At 49.0% G+C, this 14144-nt stretch overlaps 2 protein-coding genes across 7 annotated transcripts in view; one reads left to right on the plus strand and one right to left on the minus strand.

Moving 5' to 3' along the window:
- The window catches only part of MEF2A (myocyte enhancer factor 2A), a 79756-nt gene extending 77790 nt beyond the window's left edge, over positions 1-1966 (plus strand). For all 5 annotated transcript variants that reach the window (XM_083870909.1, XM_083870906.1, XM_083870908.1 and 2 more), the window contains one exon: positions 40-1966. In XM_083870909.1, the coding sequence (XP_083727035.1) occupies positions 40-385 (346 nt within the window). In that variant the 3' untranslated portion in view covers positions 386-1966. The remainder of the gene's footprint in view (positions 1-39) is intronic.
- Positions 1967-2196: 230 nt separating this feature from the next.
- LYSMD4 (LysM domain containing 4) lies at positions 2197-11282 on the minus strand. Of its 2 annotated transcripts, none has more exons than XM_083870912.1 (3): positions 11259-11282; positions 9687-9974; positions 2197-6322 (listed from the first exon to the last, which is right to left on the minus strand). In XM_083870912.1, the coding sequence occupies exons 2-3, from the start codon at positions 9954-9956 to the stop codon at positions 5777-5779; spliced, it is 816 nt and encodes a 271-aa protein (XP_083727038.1). In that variant the 5' UTR covers positions 9957-9974; positions 11259-11282; the 3' UTR covers positions 2197-5776. The 2 variants fall into 2 exon arrangements, with proteins under 2 accessions (XP_083727038.1, XP_083727037.1); XM_083870911.1 differs by having other exon boundaries at positions 11234-11260.
- Between the last annotated feature and the right edge of the window lie 2862 nt (positions 11283-14144).

Below are 14144 nucleotides of genomic sequence, written 5' to 3' on the forward strand. Positions count from 1 at the left end.
GCATTTTCTCACTTGCTCCTTTCGGTTCTCTCTCCCCAGCACTGGCAGCCAGCTATCTCAGGGTTCAAATCTCTCCATCAACACCAACCAAAACATCAACATCAAATCGGAACCGATCTCCCCTCCCCGGGACCGCGTCACCCCCTCGGGCTTCCCTCCGCAGCAGCCGCAGCAGCCGCAGCCGCCGCCACCGCCGTCGCGCCAGGAGCTGGGGCGCTCCCCCGTCGACAGCCTGAGCAGCTCCAGCAGCTCCTACGACGGCAGCGACCGCGAGGACCCGCGCAGCGACTTCCACTCGCCCGTGGTGCTGGGCCGGCCGCCCGCCGCCGAGGACCGGGAGAGCCCCTCGGTAAAACGAATGAGGATGGACACGTGGGTGACATAAACCCGCCGTGCCGCCCTCGCAGCTTTGCGTTCTCGAAACGAACTGTCCTGACATATCTAAATTTATAAATAAGGACGTGAATAAGTATATTTATATGTATATACATACGTGCATATATATATCTTCACATGCATATATATGTGCTAGTGTGTGTAGCATACACCAATCATCAGGCACTTACGACAAAACTCTTGTATAGCTGCAGATGTCCCTTGGTAAAAGTAACAGAACAATCCCGTAGGTTTGATCTCTAGTCTGGCACTTACCTGGACTCGTGTGTAACCCCAGCCCGGCAGAGGCGTCCCCGCAGTGTCTCCTCCTCCTCCACACCCACCCGAGCGAGGGCTCGCCTGTAGTACCGTCCCTGTGTGTAGTCAGCTCTATGGTTACTCGTAGTTAAGAAATAATTGCTTTGTAGCAGCAGAGCAGTAGAAAAGCAGGAAGAAGAAAGCAATACTGTACATAAACTGACCTTTCTATTACCCAACCTGGCATGGGTCTCTATTGCAGAGGGTGCATGGAGAAGGGCTGATGCTATAAGAAATAAAAAAAAAAAATGACAAAAACCCTGTTTTGCACGTGCAAAAAAAAAAAAATAGTGTATTGGGTCAAAGAAGTGATTTTTTTAATGAGTGAAAGAGAGACATAGAGAACTCGCATGAAATATTCAGAAAATATTAGCCTAGAAAATAGAACATTAACAAAATAAAATTAATATATTAAGTTATAATTGGAATATGTTTGACAAATTTGTTTTTACGTTCATACCTTTGAAAAATATAGAAACGGATTTTAGCTCATGTATATTTTATATTAAAGAAAACAATACCCTAATGAATTGAAGACTATATATAAAGTTATATACAGTACTTTTGAACACATTCTGCTATGAATTATTTATATAAGCCAAAGCTGTATGTTGTAGCTTTTTTGTAGAGTATAGTTTTATCTTATTTTGACTTTCTAGTTTTTGCTTTCAAAGATGAAAAGGAAAAACTTGCAGGCGGAACCTTGGGGGAAAAATAAGCCATGAACACTTATATGTAAATTTAAATTTGAGCCAAACTCTTTGTGTATATAGCATCCTAAATATATTATCACCTTTGGTGTAAGTACCTATGTATTGTACGGTCACCAGATTAAAAAGTATATTTTTGTGGATTGACGCCAACTTGAAACAAGGCGAGGTCCTTATTAAGTAGAGTATTCACTGTTTAATATTTACTATTTTGTTAAATATACTGTACTTTCTTTGGATTTTAATTATTATTAATATTATTATCCAGATTTTTCAGAGGGTGTATAAAGGGGTTGGCCCCCTCACTGGTGGTGAATGTGTGCCGTTCAATTGTAATCTCTGTGCTGTATGGTTAAGCTTCATTATACATTTTATATATATGTATATAAATAGCAAAGTGGCAAAAAAAAAAAATCCGGTGTTAAGTTCATCCTGCATAAATATAAAAAATCTGTTACAACACATTTTAAGGCATCATTTTAAAGCTGCCTCTTCTGAGGAGGAAAAAAAAAAACCAGTGGAAAAACTTGACCTAATTTCTCATGATAGGGAAATGACACATATCAGAGGAGCACAAAAGGTTTTGTGAGTTGGCAAGTGGTTTGGGAAAAATTTGCTGCTTCCAAGAGAGGGAGGAATGCAGAGCCCCCTTGTGCCGCAGACGGGACCGGGAGCAGCTCCGGTGTTGGATGATCCCGCCGGCGCTCCCGGGCACCCCCAGGCTGGCACTGCTGGGTCTGGGTGGGAACTGCAGGGCCGTGGGATCACCCAAACACTGCAGTTAGCCCTGATATTTATTACATTTTTTGCTTGGGGTTTGTTTTTTGGGTTTTTTTTTTTCAGTTATGAAAATCCCTCGATGCTGTCGGGGAGGGGTGAGAAGGGCGGTGTCCCTGTCTCGTTGTCCTGGCAGCGTTAAAACCCACAGGGCTCCAGGCCCTTCCAGCCCTGCCCTGGGAACTGCTCCCCGTTCCCGTGGGTCCATCCCGGCTGGCAGGAGCCTGGAGGCACAAGGGACACGTTCCCATGTCCCCAGTGACCCAATTCACTTGCTGCTCCCTGGAACCTTTTGCTGCTCTGACCAGTGACGTGAGTTCCATGATTTATGCACCTGTATGAACTTTGCTGTACATCCGAGTGGGAGTTCTGCATTCACATTTACTGTCTATTTTCTTGTGTGCCTTATCAGATGGCTTTGCTGACTGTATCTCAATAGTCTTTATTTCTATGCAGGTTTTTAAACAGTACTTAAACTACTGTTTTCTTAAAGACAAAGCTACACAAGGGTTAGAGTTTGTATTGAAATTGCACCAATGAATTAAAATATAATAATAAAAAGAATCAATTCTAAAGAGCTGGGCCAGGGAGCTGCCCTGTGCTGCCCCAGGCCCAGCACAAACATCCTTCCACAGCCCTCCGATCTCGGGGAGCACCTCCTGCCACCGAGGACATGGGAATCCTGGTTTTTAATAACAAGTAACTCACTTTGAAACATACTTTTTTAGAAATTGTAAAAAATGTTTTATAAAAAAAAAAAAAAGATGACATAGCACAGATATTTCAACAGGTTAAAGAAAAAAAAACTTTTTAAAATTATCTCTGCTGACTGAAGTGCAAGTGGATCCAATCCTGGGCTGAACCCCAGTCAGGTCTGAATGATTTAAGATTTTTATCTCTGTTGTGACAAATCACCTCCATCCTCAAGCTCTCACAATAGTTTTGAGAACGCCACGTTGTCAGGGACTCGTCAGAGAGAACTGCTTTAGCCTTGCCTTCCCTCCAAGGACACTAAATGCATCAGAAACTTGCGAGTTACTGTGCGCACAAGAAATACATAGTAAATAAGGAACAAAACAACTCCTAACAATTGATCCTGGGCAGAAGTTAAATCCGAATGTGAAAGAAAGACTTAACCAATGTAAACATTTAAATCTTAGTAGAACCTTTCTTCACTTTGCTGTGCAAGAGAACACTGCTTTGCTATATTTAAAATGGCTTTTTTAAAAGAGATTTATGTATTTGGTAAATGTTTGTAGTCAACAGTTCACAAGAAGCTGTTCACGGTTTAATGCTGATAAGCCGTTTGGCGGCACAAGCTGGACTTTGTTGCCATCCTTGAGACGAATCTTTTAAGAAAAAAAATAAGTTAATCTCAATTTTTTTCCCTGAATGTGTTGTTTTTTCTTCAATATACAATAAATATTCTAGTGAACTTTTTATCAAATGGTTAAGAAAATGCTAGAGGTTGTTGTAAAATATTTGTATCCTGCATTCACTAAAGTAAAGATACTGGCTTTTACTGTGTACTCCGGCCTCTCTCGTGTTTGCAGAGCCCTGGTCCCGTCCTTGCCCCTCCAGGTGTCAGTCCAGGTGAGAGGTGTTGGTTTTTAACTGCAGCCACTAGGATTGTCATCAACAGGGATTAGACACACACTTGTTACTGCACTCAAGGACTGCTGCCTGCTAAGAACCTTTCTGCAAAACACTTGGAGAGACTGGCAGATGAACCAGGGTCCATTCAGAGAGGAGAGCCCAAGGCCAGTCCTGCCTCTCCAGCCCCCACTCCGCTCCCTGCAGGGCTGAGGTGAGGCTGCAAGGGGCTCCTCTTCCTCTAAGGCAGGTGCTCAGCTGTGGTAGCAAACAAAGCACAAGCTGTGCCCCTTGTGCTTTTATTTCATGTGGCTTTATTTAAAAATATAAGAACCCCTTCCCGCCCCCTCCCCAGAACAAAGAGATACAGCTCTTCACAGAAGAAAAATACAAGGTTTTTTTCAGTATAACTGGAGTGCTTGTTTACAAAATTAGGTTCCCACTTCTGAGAGCTGCAGGGAACACAGGGTTCTCAAGCACACGGTTGTGCTTGAGCGGTGTGGGGTGCTCACCTTGTTCTGTAATCCTCCCTGTCCGGGCAGACACTGCCAGGCTGAGGCCACAGCTGACAGCTGTCTGTCCATCTGTCTGTCTGTCTGTACCACAGCCTCTCTCCAGCCCTTGCTCTGCCCCAGCCGTCCTCGGGCTGCCAGGGGAGGCTGGAAAAGCCCCGTGGTCCTGCTGGCAGCTGGGAAGATGAGGTGGGGACAACAGTGGCTTCCTGCACCTGCCCACCAGCTCCGCCCCCACCCTCAGCACCAATGGCACCTGCCCACACATAATCCCTTAGTGTTTGGTTCCAGGAAAGCTTTACCTCTGCCCACAGGCCTGGAATTTCCTGAATCAAATTGCTGAGGCAAATTCTTCTCTTCAGCAAAGCTCCCAAGGCCTCCCTTGCAGCAGGTGTAGTGTTTGCTCAGTGCCCTGCAGAGCACAGCCCTCGGGCTGACCCACACCTCCAGTCCCTGCAAAGCTTCCCAGAGCACGTGGTCAGTTCACAGAAACCTGTCATGAGCAGCAGCTTCAGAGTCCTCTCCTGGAAAGGCTTCACCTTCCTTCTTCTTGGACTTCAGTCCTGGACAATGCAACCTGCACCCAGCTCAGCACTCCTGCTCAGACTGCACACAAGGAAGTAATTCCATGACTGAGCCTGGGGTCTGAGAAGCACCACTGTAGACTATTATTAGTTTTTTTAGCAAATAATACTGACTAGACCTCCTGCCAGCAAACTGCCCTTGAGACATGCCTGTGACTCCTCTCTCCTGCTCTCCTGTTCCTCTTCCAGCGCCCCCTGCCCACCTGGGGCCGTGCAGGGCTGAGCAGCACCTGGGGACAGCACAGATCCTGCACTGACATCTCTCAAGGATTTCACTGAGGGGAGGAGAGCTGGGCTCACCCCTCCCAGGGTTGGCCCTGACACATCCCAATGAACACACCTCAAAGGTTTGCTCAGGGGGGTGACAAGGTGGGGCGCTGGCAGTGTCCCCGTGCCCTGGGTCACCCAGCTTAGAGCCCCATAAGGCATCATTAGGGTCAAGCAGGCCAAAACCGCCATGGTCTGCAAGAGACCAAAATCACACTTATGAGAAAAAGTGTCCCCCTCCTATTCCAGCAAAAAGTGTTTCCTTAAAATGCAAACAACCTCCAACCTTCCAGCCACATTAATACTGCACTCTCTAGCTCAGCAGCAAAGGATTGCTTCTAGAAATACCAATAAGAAATACCTGAAGCAATCACAGTGAGTAAATTGCTACAAAATACTTTTCCCTCAGAGTTCCCAACTCTGAAGCAACCTGGGTGATCATCTCTGTAAGCAACAAAGCATCCTTATTTTTCTGTCAAAATCATACCACCTCATTTTCAGTCAAATTCATGATTACATCATCAACTACTTATAAAAATAGAAATAATCTGTATCGTTGTATCCCCTTGGATGCACTCGAGTCAGTCACAAGCATAGAGGCATCACTGCTGGAGAGGCTGGAGTGGGCTGCCCTTTCCCCTTAGGACTTTTTTCCTACCACTGAGTCTTGTGGTAATTTCCCTTCCAATCCAGCTGCTGAAACATTTGACGCCGTTGTGTTAGTGGTGTGGGCCACCAGGCCTTGTGTTTTAAAATAGATGATATAAAACACCGGCAGGACAATTCCTATCAGGAGCATAATGAACACGGCGTTCCACCACTGGATTCCGCAGTCCGCGCCGTTACCGGCGTCCCGTTTCCCCGCCTCGGGCAGGGGCCGCTCCGGCCCGTCCCCGCCGTACTCGGCGTTCAGCTGCACCTCCACCTGCACGGCGTCCTGGATGCTCTGGTCGATGTCTCTGAAGTACTCGCTGAGGCGCCGGGCGCCAGCGGAGCCTCCCGCGGCGGGCTCGGGCTCCGGCGGCTCCACGCGCGTCAGGCCGGGCTGGGCGGGCCCCGCCGGCGGCCGCAGCGCCCCCGAGCCCTCGGTGAGGAGCCCGTGCGGCCGCACCGGGATCTTGATGGACTTGAGCGCGTACAGGTCCTGCTCCCGGATGAAGTTGTTGACGCGTTTGATATCTGCAACCTATGGAATCCAGAAAGGACAGGAACAGTGAGGGCAGGACAGCCCAGGAGTGAGGCAGGAAGCAGCCACAGAAGCAGTGTACAAAGAGCCGTCAGGGGGTAAAAGCAGCCCCTGGATGCAGAGATTCCCCAGCAGTTCCAGGTCCTGCAGGATAGAGGCAGTTCCCTGTTAAACCCATCTACAACCTCCTCTAGTGCTCTTGTACCTGCTGTATTTTGCTCCATACTGCTTTTCCTTCCCTTTGCTTTCTTCTCTCACTCAATTAAGGCAAGAAGAATCTTTTTAACCAACAGATCCTTTTAAAAACAATTTTCATACCTTACACACGAGTGCTTAAGGTGAGAGCACAACACGAGTGTGAGCATCTCCTGCTCTGGAAATGATTTCAGAGTGATCAGAGCTCTGTTTTGGGAGAACACCACTTCTGAAAGTGAGGGCACAGCCTGGAGAGCAGGTGAGCATCTCCTGCACAGGCACGAGCATCCTCTGCTCAAGCAGCAGCACCTCTTCTGTGGGACAGCAGCTCATCCAGCTCATCCCTCCTGAGCTGCTCAGTGCTCCTGCTGAAGGACAATCACCTCTGTGCTGCTGCCACCACCTTTGGGGTTCCTGTGCAGAGTTCAGTCTGGGGGCTGTATCCACACCAAGCAGCAGGAAGAGCAAGGAAGAAGCAGCCACATGTCAGACACAGGGACAGGTGGTACCAATGCAGCAACAAAGGCAAGGCACCATCCCTTGTTTAACATTAAATAGATGTTTAATCCAGTGGCCACTCACAGCCCCCCAGTAAACACAGCAACCTCTCAGTTGCACTAAACCCTCTGTCCAAGACAAGGAACAGGATGTCAGTGTGTGCCAGCAGCTCCCCACTGCAGCTGAAGAGATGTGAAAGAGCCTTGAGGAAAAGGCTGGAGGACACAAAACAAAACAGCGAGAGCCAAACCCAAGAGAAAGGCACCACAAACAGGTAAACCACCTCCCATCCATCACAGCAAAGGGACTGTGCTTTGCTCTTCAGAAATTACAGCATGACCTGCATTCACTGCACACTCACGCTTGAGGCTGCCAAGGAAACTGGGGAGCTAAAACAAAAAAAACCCACTTTACTTCCTAAGCACTGCTCAGAGGTAGAGATGAGATGGAGGCCTGAATCTCATGTTTACTCTGCAAAGCTTGAGAACTCTGAAAATGGCACATTTAATCCAGGACCTGACCTGGGGACCCTGAGGCAAAAGGAATCCTCAGTCACTGCCTCATGCTCCTCACAGCTGGCCCCAGAATAACCTCTGGACTTAAACCCTGCAAAATTTCTTAGTTATGAAATAACAATCTCACCCAGAGCCTACTAACTGAGGTGCTGCTTCAATTTCTGGATTTGTTCCAATGAAAACAAATTACTGGGACAGTAAATATCCCCCGTGGTGTCTGCAATCAAATACTGCAGTGTGGTGCTAAGACTCTAGAAACAGAAAGTGGAGCAGCACTCACACAGAAACAACAAACAAAGCTGATGGGAAGCATGAGAGAGATTGGGCTGCACAGGCATTTAGGATTATTTTCTGTACTCATTTTTTTGGCTGCACTGAGCTCCTCTTGCCCCAGCTAAGAACAATGCCAAAAGCAAGCCAGGACTATAAATGGTCAAGAGTAAAAATGAGAATTTTGAAGTGCTTTGCATCTCTGCCAAGTTATCTGTGGCACACACACAGAGCTCATTTGTTGCACTGTCTCAGTATCCCCTCCCCAAGCAGATTCTGAAAGCAATGTCAAGTTCTCATTGATTTCAAGGAGAAGTTCATCCTGGATTTTTACACACATTTGCCTTTGTATCTGTGGTTACAGTTCTCACTGCTGTCCTGGTGAGCTGTTTAGTTGTGCAAATAGAACAAAACATGAAAACTGTCTTGCCAGTCTTTAAAGAGACAAACAGACAAATCTCCTGCAATAAGGATTTCTGTACCTGTTCAATTTAACTGCAACAAATCAGAAGTGCCCTTTCTGGAAGGGAGGGAGGCAGCAGGACAGTTTTTTCCCTGTAGGAAGACAACTCTGACTACGTGGTCCCTTCCAGGAGCCTCCAGAGGGGCTGAAAGGCCCCAGAGGCCATGGCAGGGACAGAACTGGGCCCTCTGAGTGACAGTGCAGGGGCACAGCAGGACTCCTCACACCATAAACCAAAGAACTGTTCAGAATCTCCCTCCTCTGAGTTCACCCAACTGCTGAGAGTCTGCCCAGGTGCTGCTGAGAGCAGCACACGGCTCCAAACACAACCCAAGCTCAGCTCTGCCTTCTCAGGCTCCCCTGGGGCCAATCAAGGCCTATTCAAACCCTACCAGACTCGCTTCTCCACAAGCATCAGGCTTGTCAGCAGAACCTACACGAGTGCCTTTTCTGTTTTGTTTTTGTTTCTAAGGGCATGGGAGGGGAGGGATTGCTGCAATCCCTCTAAGGCCTCTTGCCTCAGCTGCACCATCCAGCTGCTGTGTGGTTAAGCAAGACAGCCTGCAATGGGCTGGCAGTACTGGAAGAGAGCTGTATCATTATCCCTGCTGTGGTCACTGCCAATTGTTTGCATCACGGAACTCTGAAATCACAGCCCAGCCTGCAGATAAAGGGGGCTCTAAAAATACAGCTCAAGCTGCTAAACAACAGAGGGTTTTGAATGTTCAGAGCAGGTAATTAAACTTCCCAGCAGTTCTGCTCTTCTTTGGAACAAAGAAAACGTGTTGTGTAGTTGTTCCAACTCAGAAATCTGACTGTGCACACGCCCTCCCTCCTGCCCACAGGCACCTGAAGTGTGCTTTGGGATGACAGCAAACAACCAAAACCCACACACAGACACCACCTGGACTTTGGGACAGAACTTTGGCACCTCTCCACATCCACCCCTGTTAGACTGAGACCTTTCTTGCAAAATGCAAGCTGATGCCTTTCAAAAAATAAACAAAAAACCTCACCCATAACTGTGGCATTTCTTTGTACTGCTCAATTTGCTTCCAAAACTCCAATGTTCCTTGAGAGCAGAGCCCTGGCCCTCATTCCTGCACTCAGCTCCCTAATGTTTGCCCTCACTGAAATAACTCAGTACAACCTGCACTTAGTCACTGAAATTAAACAGGAAAGCAGGTCAGGCAGGGTGTGAGGCTGACAACATCTTCCCAAGCCTGTTGGCTGAACAACTCTTTTTTGTGTTTGTCTGGGGTTTTTTGGGGTGTTGTTTTTTTTTTTTTTGCTTTTCTCCATCTCTACCCAGACAACGACCATTCACACAACACCCAGGGCCAACACTCTCCAGTGCCAACCCCAGCAGAGCACAGGACACCTCGTGGTGCAGGTGAAGCCCCCCTGAGCGGGCTGCCCTCACCTTACAGCCGTACTGCAGGGCCAGCTTGTTGAGGCTGTCCTCCTGGGTGAGCTCCCTCTCCAGCAGCACCACATCCCCCGGCCTGTCCCGGGCGTTTCCCCTCTGCTGCTCCTTCCCCCGCGGCCGCAGCTCCATCACGTTCAGCTCCTCCTCCGAGGACTCCTCCGAGTCGGAGCGGCCGCCGGGGAACACGAAGACCTGCCTGCCCGGGAAGCTGTGCACGGAGGCAGGAGCCTGGAAGGGCCTCGTCCTGCCCTGGTGCAGCCTCATCTCGGACACCAGCAGCACCTGGAACAGAACCCAGACACTTCTTAGTTTCCTCAAGAGCCGAGTTTAGTTCTCAGCATGGAAGATTCAGAGAAGGCACTGTGAACACTCTCTCGTGCCCAGGGGCAAATCCAGAAGTGTCATTCTAACAGCAATATTAGAAAAGTTACGTACTCAAGCTGCAGCAATCAGTAAAATTTTTTCCAGTTTTCTTTTTCGGTCTACCTGTGAACAAACTGCCTAATAACTATGTTGCTCAACGTTTTAAATGCTACATTCTGTAATTTTATTTAAAAAGCAACACAATCACTTGAGAGAACTGTCTTTAATTATGGTCAAAACATATATCAGGTCTACCAACAGGCATTAAAAACTGAGCAAAGTTATCCTTTTTGTAAGTCCTCAGTTCTCTACACTTTAGCAACCCACATTTTGAATTCTTGGAAGTGAACTTTTTTTTTTTTTTTTTTAAATAAGGACACACCATGTTACACTTAACTTCAACCCGAATAACAAGGTTTCATTTTGCTGCATGAAGACCAGAACCTGCCTGAGCACTTTAATTGTTGCTCAGCCTACAGCTGCAAGTTCGGGGTTTTTTTTCTCTTCAATCAGCTCCACAAACAATTTGTTGTCAGGGTCAGGTATAGGTAAAAAAACCCCACATTACTACAGAACCTCGATCTTAATGTTGGTCATCTACACCTAAGGGATTGTTCAGGTGAAACCACTACGGTTTAATGGCATTTCCCCGGCCCCGGGCACAGCTGTGGGCTGTGCAGAGTTCAAACACAGGACCGGGCTGGAGCTGCTGTGGGACAGCCCGGCCTGCCCCGACACAGCTCCGTCCCCCGGGGCTGCCCAACTCCCCCCAGCTCCCCTGGGCACCCCGACCCCGCCAGCCCCTCAGGGGACCCCGCTGCCCTCCAGGGACCCCATTCCCTCGGCATTCCGGGACAGACCTTCTCCCCTCAGGGCGTCCCGCTGTCCCCGGGGTCCCGATCGCTCCCCTTGGCGCCTCAGGGGGGCCCCGCTGCCCTCAGAGGGTCTCGCTCCCCTCACGCCTCAGGTGACCCCAACGCCCTCAGCACCCGAGGAGGGTCCCGACCCCCTCAGAGTGTCCCGCTCCCCCCTGGGGCCCCGCTCTCCTCAGAGTTTCACTGGATCCCGCTCGCCCCTGGAGGCCCCGCTCCCCTCAGGGTGTCGCGGTTCCCCCCAGGGCCCCGGTCCCCTCAGGACGCCCCGGTTCCCGTCCCGCTCCCCGCGCCCCCCTCACGGACCCGCCGCCATCGGCCCCGCACCAACCTGGCCCCGCTCTCGCCCAGCGCTCCTCCCATTGGCTGGCCGCGCCGGGGGGCGGGACATCAGAGCCGCCCAACCAATAGGAGCCCGGGAAGGGCGGCGGGGCGGGAGGGAATGAGCGGGTGGGGCCGGGACGGGCCGGGGGCGGGGTCTCGCTTAAAGGGCCCGCGCCCCCCCCCCCCGTTCCGGCGGCGGGACCTGGTGACACACCTGAGCACACATCACACACCTGTAGAGTGGGACACATCACACACCTGTACAGAGCGACACATCACACACCTGCATACCCCGGGTGAGGTGCCACTGCCCTGGGACACGTCACACAGCGGTACAATGGGTCAGGTCACACACCTGAGCCAGGGGTGATGTGACACACCTGTACAACACGTCACATCTGTGACACACCTGTACAGCCGGGGTGAGGTGTCACCGCCCCCGGACACGTCACACACACGGGTACAAGGGGTCATGTCACACACCTGCACAGCCCCGTGTTACAGTAACAGCTCAGTTACTACATCGTCAATATTACAATATGTCAATATTACAATATGTCAATATTACAATATGTCAATATTTCTGTGCAGGCAGAGCTGACCAGCTGTGCTCCTCACTGCCGTATTTGCCTTGGCCCACCCTGACTCATGGCTTATGTTTAAAAAACAAGCTCAGGACGACACACTGTTTGCAAGTTCCACAATTGAAGCTTGTGTGCAGGGACAGGAGGAATAATGCCCCCCTTGCCAGCTGTCAGAATTAACCAGGCACTTCTTCAGGTCCTGGGGTTTGGCTCAGCCTGGGGTCTGTGCCCTAAAGTGGTGGACAGACCTGCTTTTAAGGTAAATTAAAGCTGAGTGCAGTCATCCCTTTGCCCTGTGCAACCCCAGTGCTGGAGGCAAGAGGGGAGGGCATTTCCTTTCCAGCTCTGGCTACCACTGGATTAGATGCACCACCAGCTGATAAATGTGACACACTCAGAGGAAAGAAGGCTCCACAAGCATCAACAATTTCTTTAGGCAGCAGTTGTTCTTCACAGCTCTCACCTGCCCACACACCTTGGTGGGATTTTGGCAGGGATGGGAGGGTGGTGGGAGAGTGGCTGTGGCTGAGCCAGCAGCACATCTCCCAGCAGGACACACACAGGATTTCCTTCCCTCCATCCCTGGGCCACATTATCCCAGGAGCAGATGACTTTAGGGCTCAGGCAGCTTTCTGACCCAACAGACAGTGGATTTAGTGTGCTGGAGAGGGCTCTGCAAGCATGGGGAGTAGATGAAAGGTGCCAAAATGCCTTTCCTGAGCCACTTGGAGAGTCTCTGTGACTAGTGAGGTTCAAAAGGTACAAGCAATAATCACGTTTTGTCAAACAGATCCAGGTTACTGAGGGTAACCTGCTCGAACCTGGAAAATAAACTGCTGAGGAAATGCTGGAAATGTGGGGGAATCAACCAGGCTTTGCTGACAGGGCTCAGTCTGGGCTGGACTGCTTGTCCTCAATAGTGCTTAACAAGAAATAACTGTTTTGTAGGAGTGCTGATGTTGGATCTGGGTCAATTGCATGGGTGATGTCATCATTCCAAATAATTGGAATATTTTTGTAGTTAGCAGACAGATTGTGAGAGCTGCACAGCCCCAAACAAGCAGAGTCTGTCTGAGAGCTCAATGGTTCAGTCATTATCTGCACTCAGCCAACACAAGGGTCATTCGTGCCCTGAATTTCAGGAAGAATCCTCCTGCCCTTAGATCAATGCAGAGCTGAGACTCTGCTCATTTTCACTCACTCCAAAGAGCAGCGTGTCCATGGCGCTGGGCACCAGCTGGAATTCACATCCATGCCAGCTGCTCCCCAGAGTTAATCCCTGTGACAAAGAATCAAAACTTTCATGAAGGTCTTGGCTGGGGCTCTCCAAATAATCTAGAACAGGGCTCATTTCCTGTGTCCCTGTGATTCCTGGGAGCTCTTGCTCAGACCCAGAATTGCAGTTTTCATCATCACTTGGGATTTGTCCCTCTTTCTTCAGGCTCACTTCAGAAGTGTGAGAAGTGTCAGACACACATTTCCAGTGCTGTTCTTTGCTTCTCTTGCAGCTGCATTTTAAGCTGTGCAATCAAACCTCTCGTTTGGATTTTGGATCACTCAGTGACAGGCTGCTCTCCACCCTTGGGAAAAGAGTCATTTCAAGAAGAATTTTCTTGAGCATCTCCTTAATATCAACCAATCACTCCTGTTTAGTTTAGCAGATATATGGGAAAGGCTCCTATACAGCACTGTGAGGTAATAGGAATCTGATGGTATTTCTGAATTATAATACAAAAAAGAGAAAAAGATGAGTTATTCCTTTTTACCTTCATTTCATTGTTCCCTAGTGGGAGACTGGGAAGGCAGCTAGAGCAAACCCCATCCACACTCTGGACATGGCATTATAGAAATTATGATGCCTTTCTTGCAAATAATGAATAAAAGCTGGGCTCTGCTCTGACTTTGGACTAATGAAGCACAACCAATTTTAATGGAGTTACCCCTGTGTTAAGTCAGAAGCACAAGCCAAATACAACAAAATAAACCTTTCCCTGGTACCTGGAGTGACTCAGCTTATGTGGGTACTGCATGTACATTTGATTGAATTATACACACGGCCATAATTTTAAGAGGTTGATACAGTAGGCACCCAACACAGGGGAGAAAACCTCAACTAAATTAAATTAATTATAGGTACACACTTAATAGAATTAATTGACCTATGGAGGTTACTCGGAGTGCATGTTTGGTAGCATCAGGTTACACCTTGTCTCTTTTAAGGCTTTCTCCCCTTGGAGCTTGTGTAGCTCAGCAGGTTCCAGACTTTGCCATGGAGCACAAGTCCTGTCACTGACTGCCCTGGGAGGGTC

This window comes from Zosterops lateralis, assembly GCF_965231275.1.
Source record: "Zosterops lateralis genome assembly, chromosome: 13".
Classification (NCBI taxonomy): domain Eukaryota; kingdom Metazoa; phylum Chordata; class Aves; order Passeriformes; family Zosteropidae; genus Zosterops; species Zosterops lateralis.

Excerpts from the sequence above, each read along its gene's own strand:
- LYSMD4 (XM_083870912.1), bottom strand. The coding sequence starts at position 9,956 with ATGAGGCTGCACCAGGGCAGGACGAGGCCCTTCCAGGCTCCTGCCTCC. Across the intron at positions 6,323-9,686 it reads CCCTGCAGTACGGCTGTAAG|GTTGCAGATATCAAACGCGT; the intron begins GTGAGGGCAGCC and ends TGGATTCCATAG.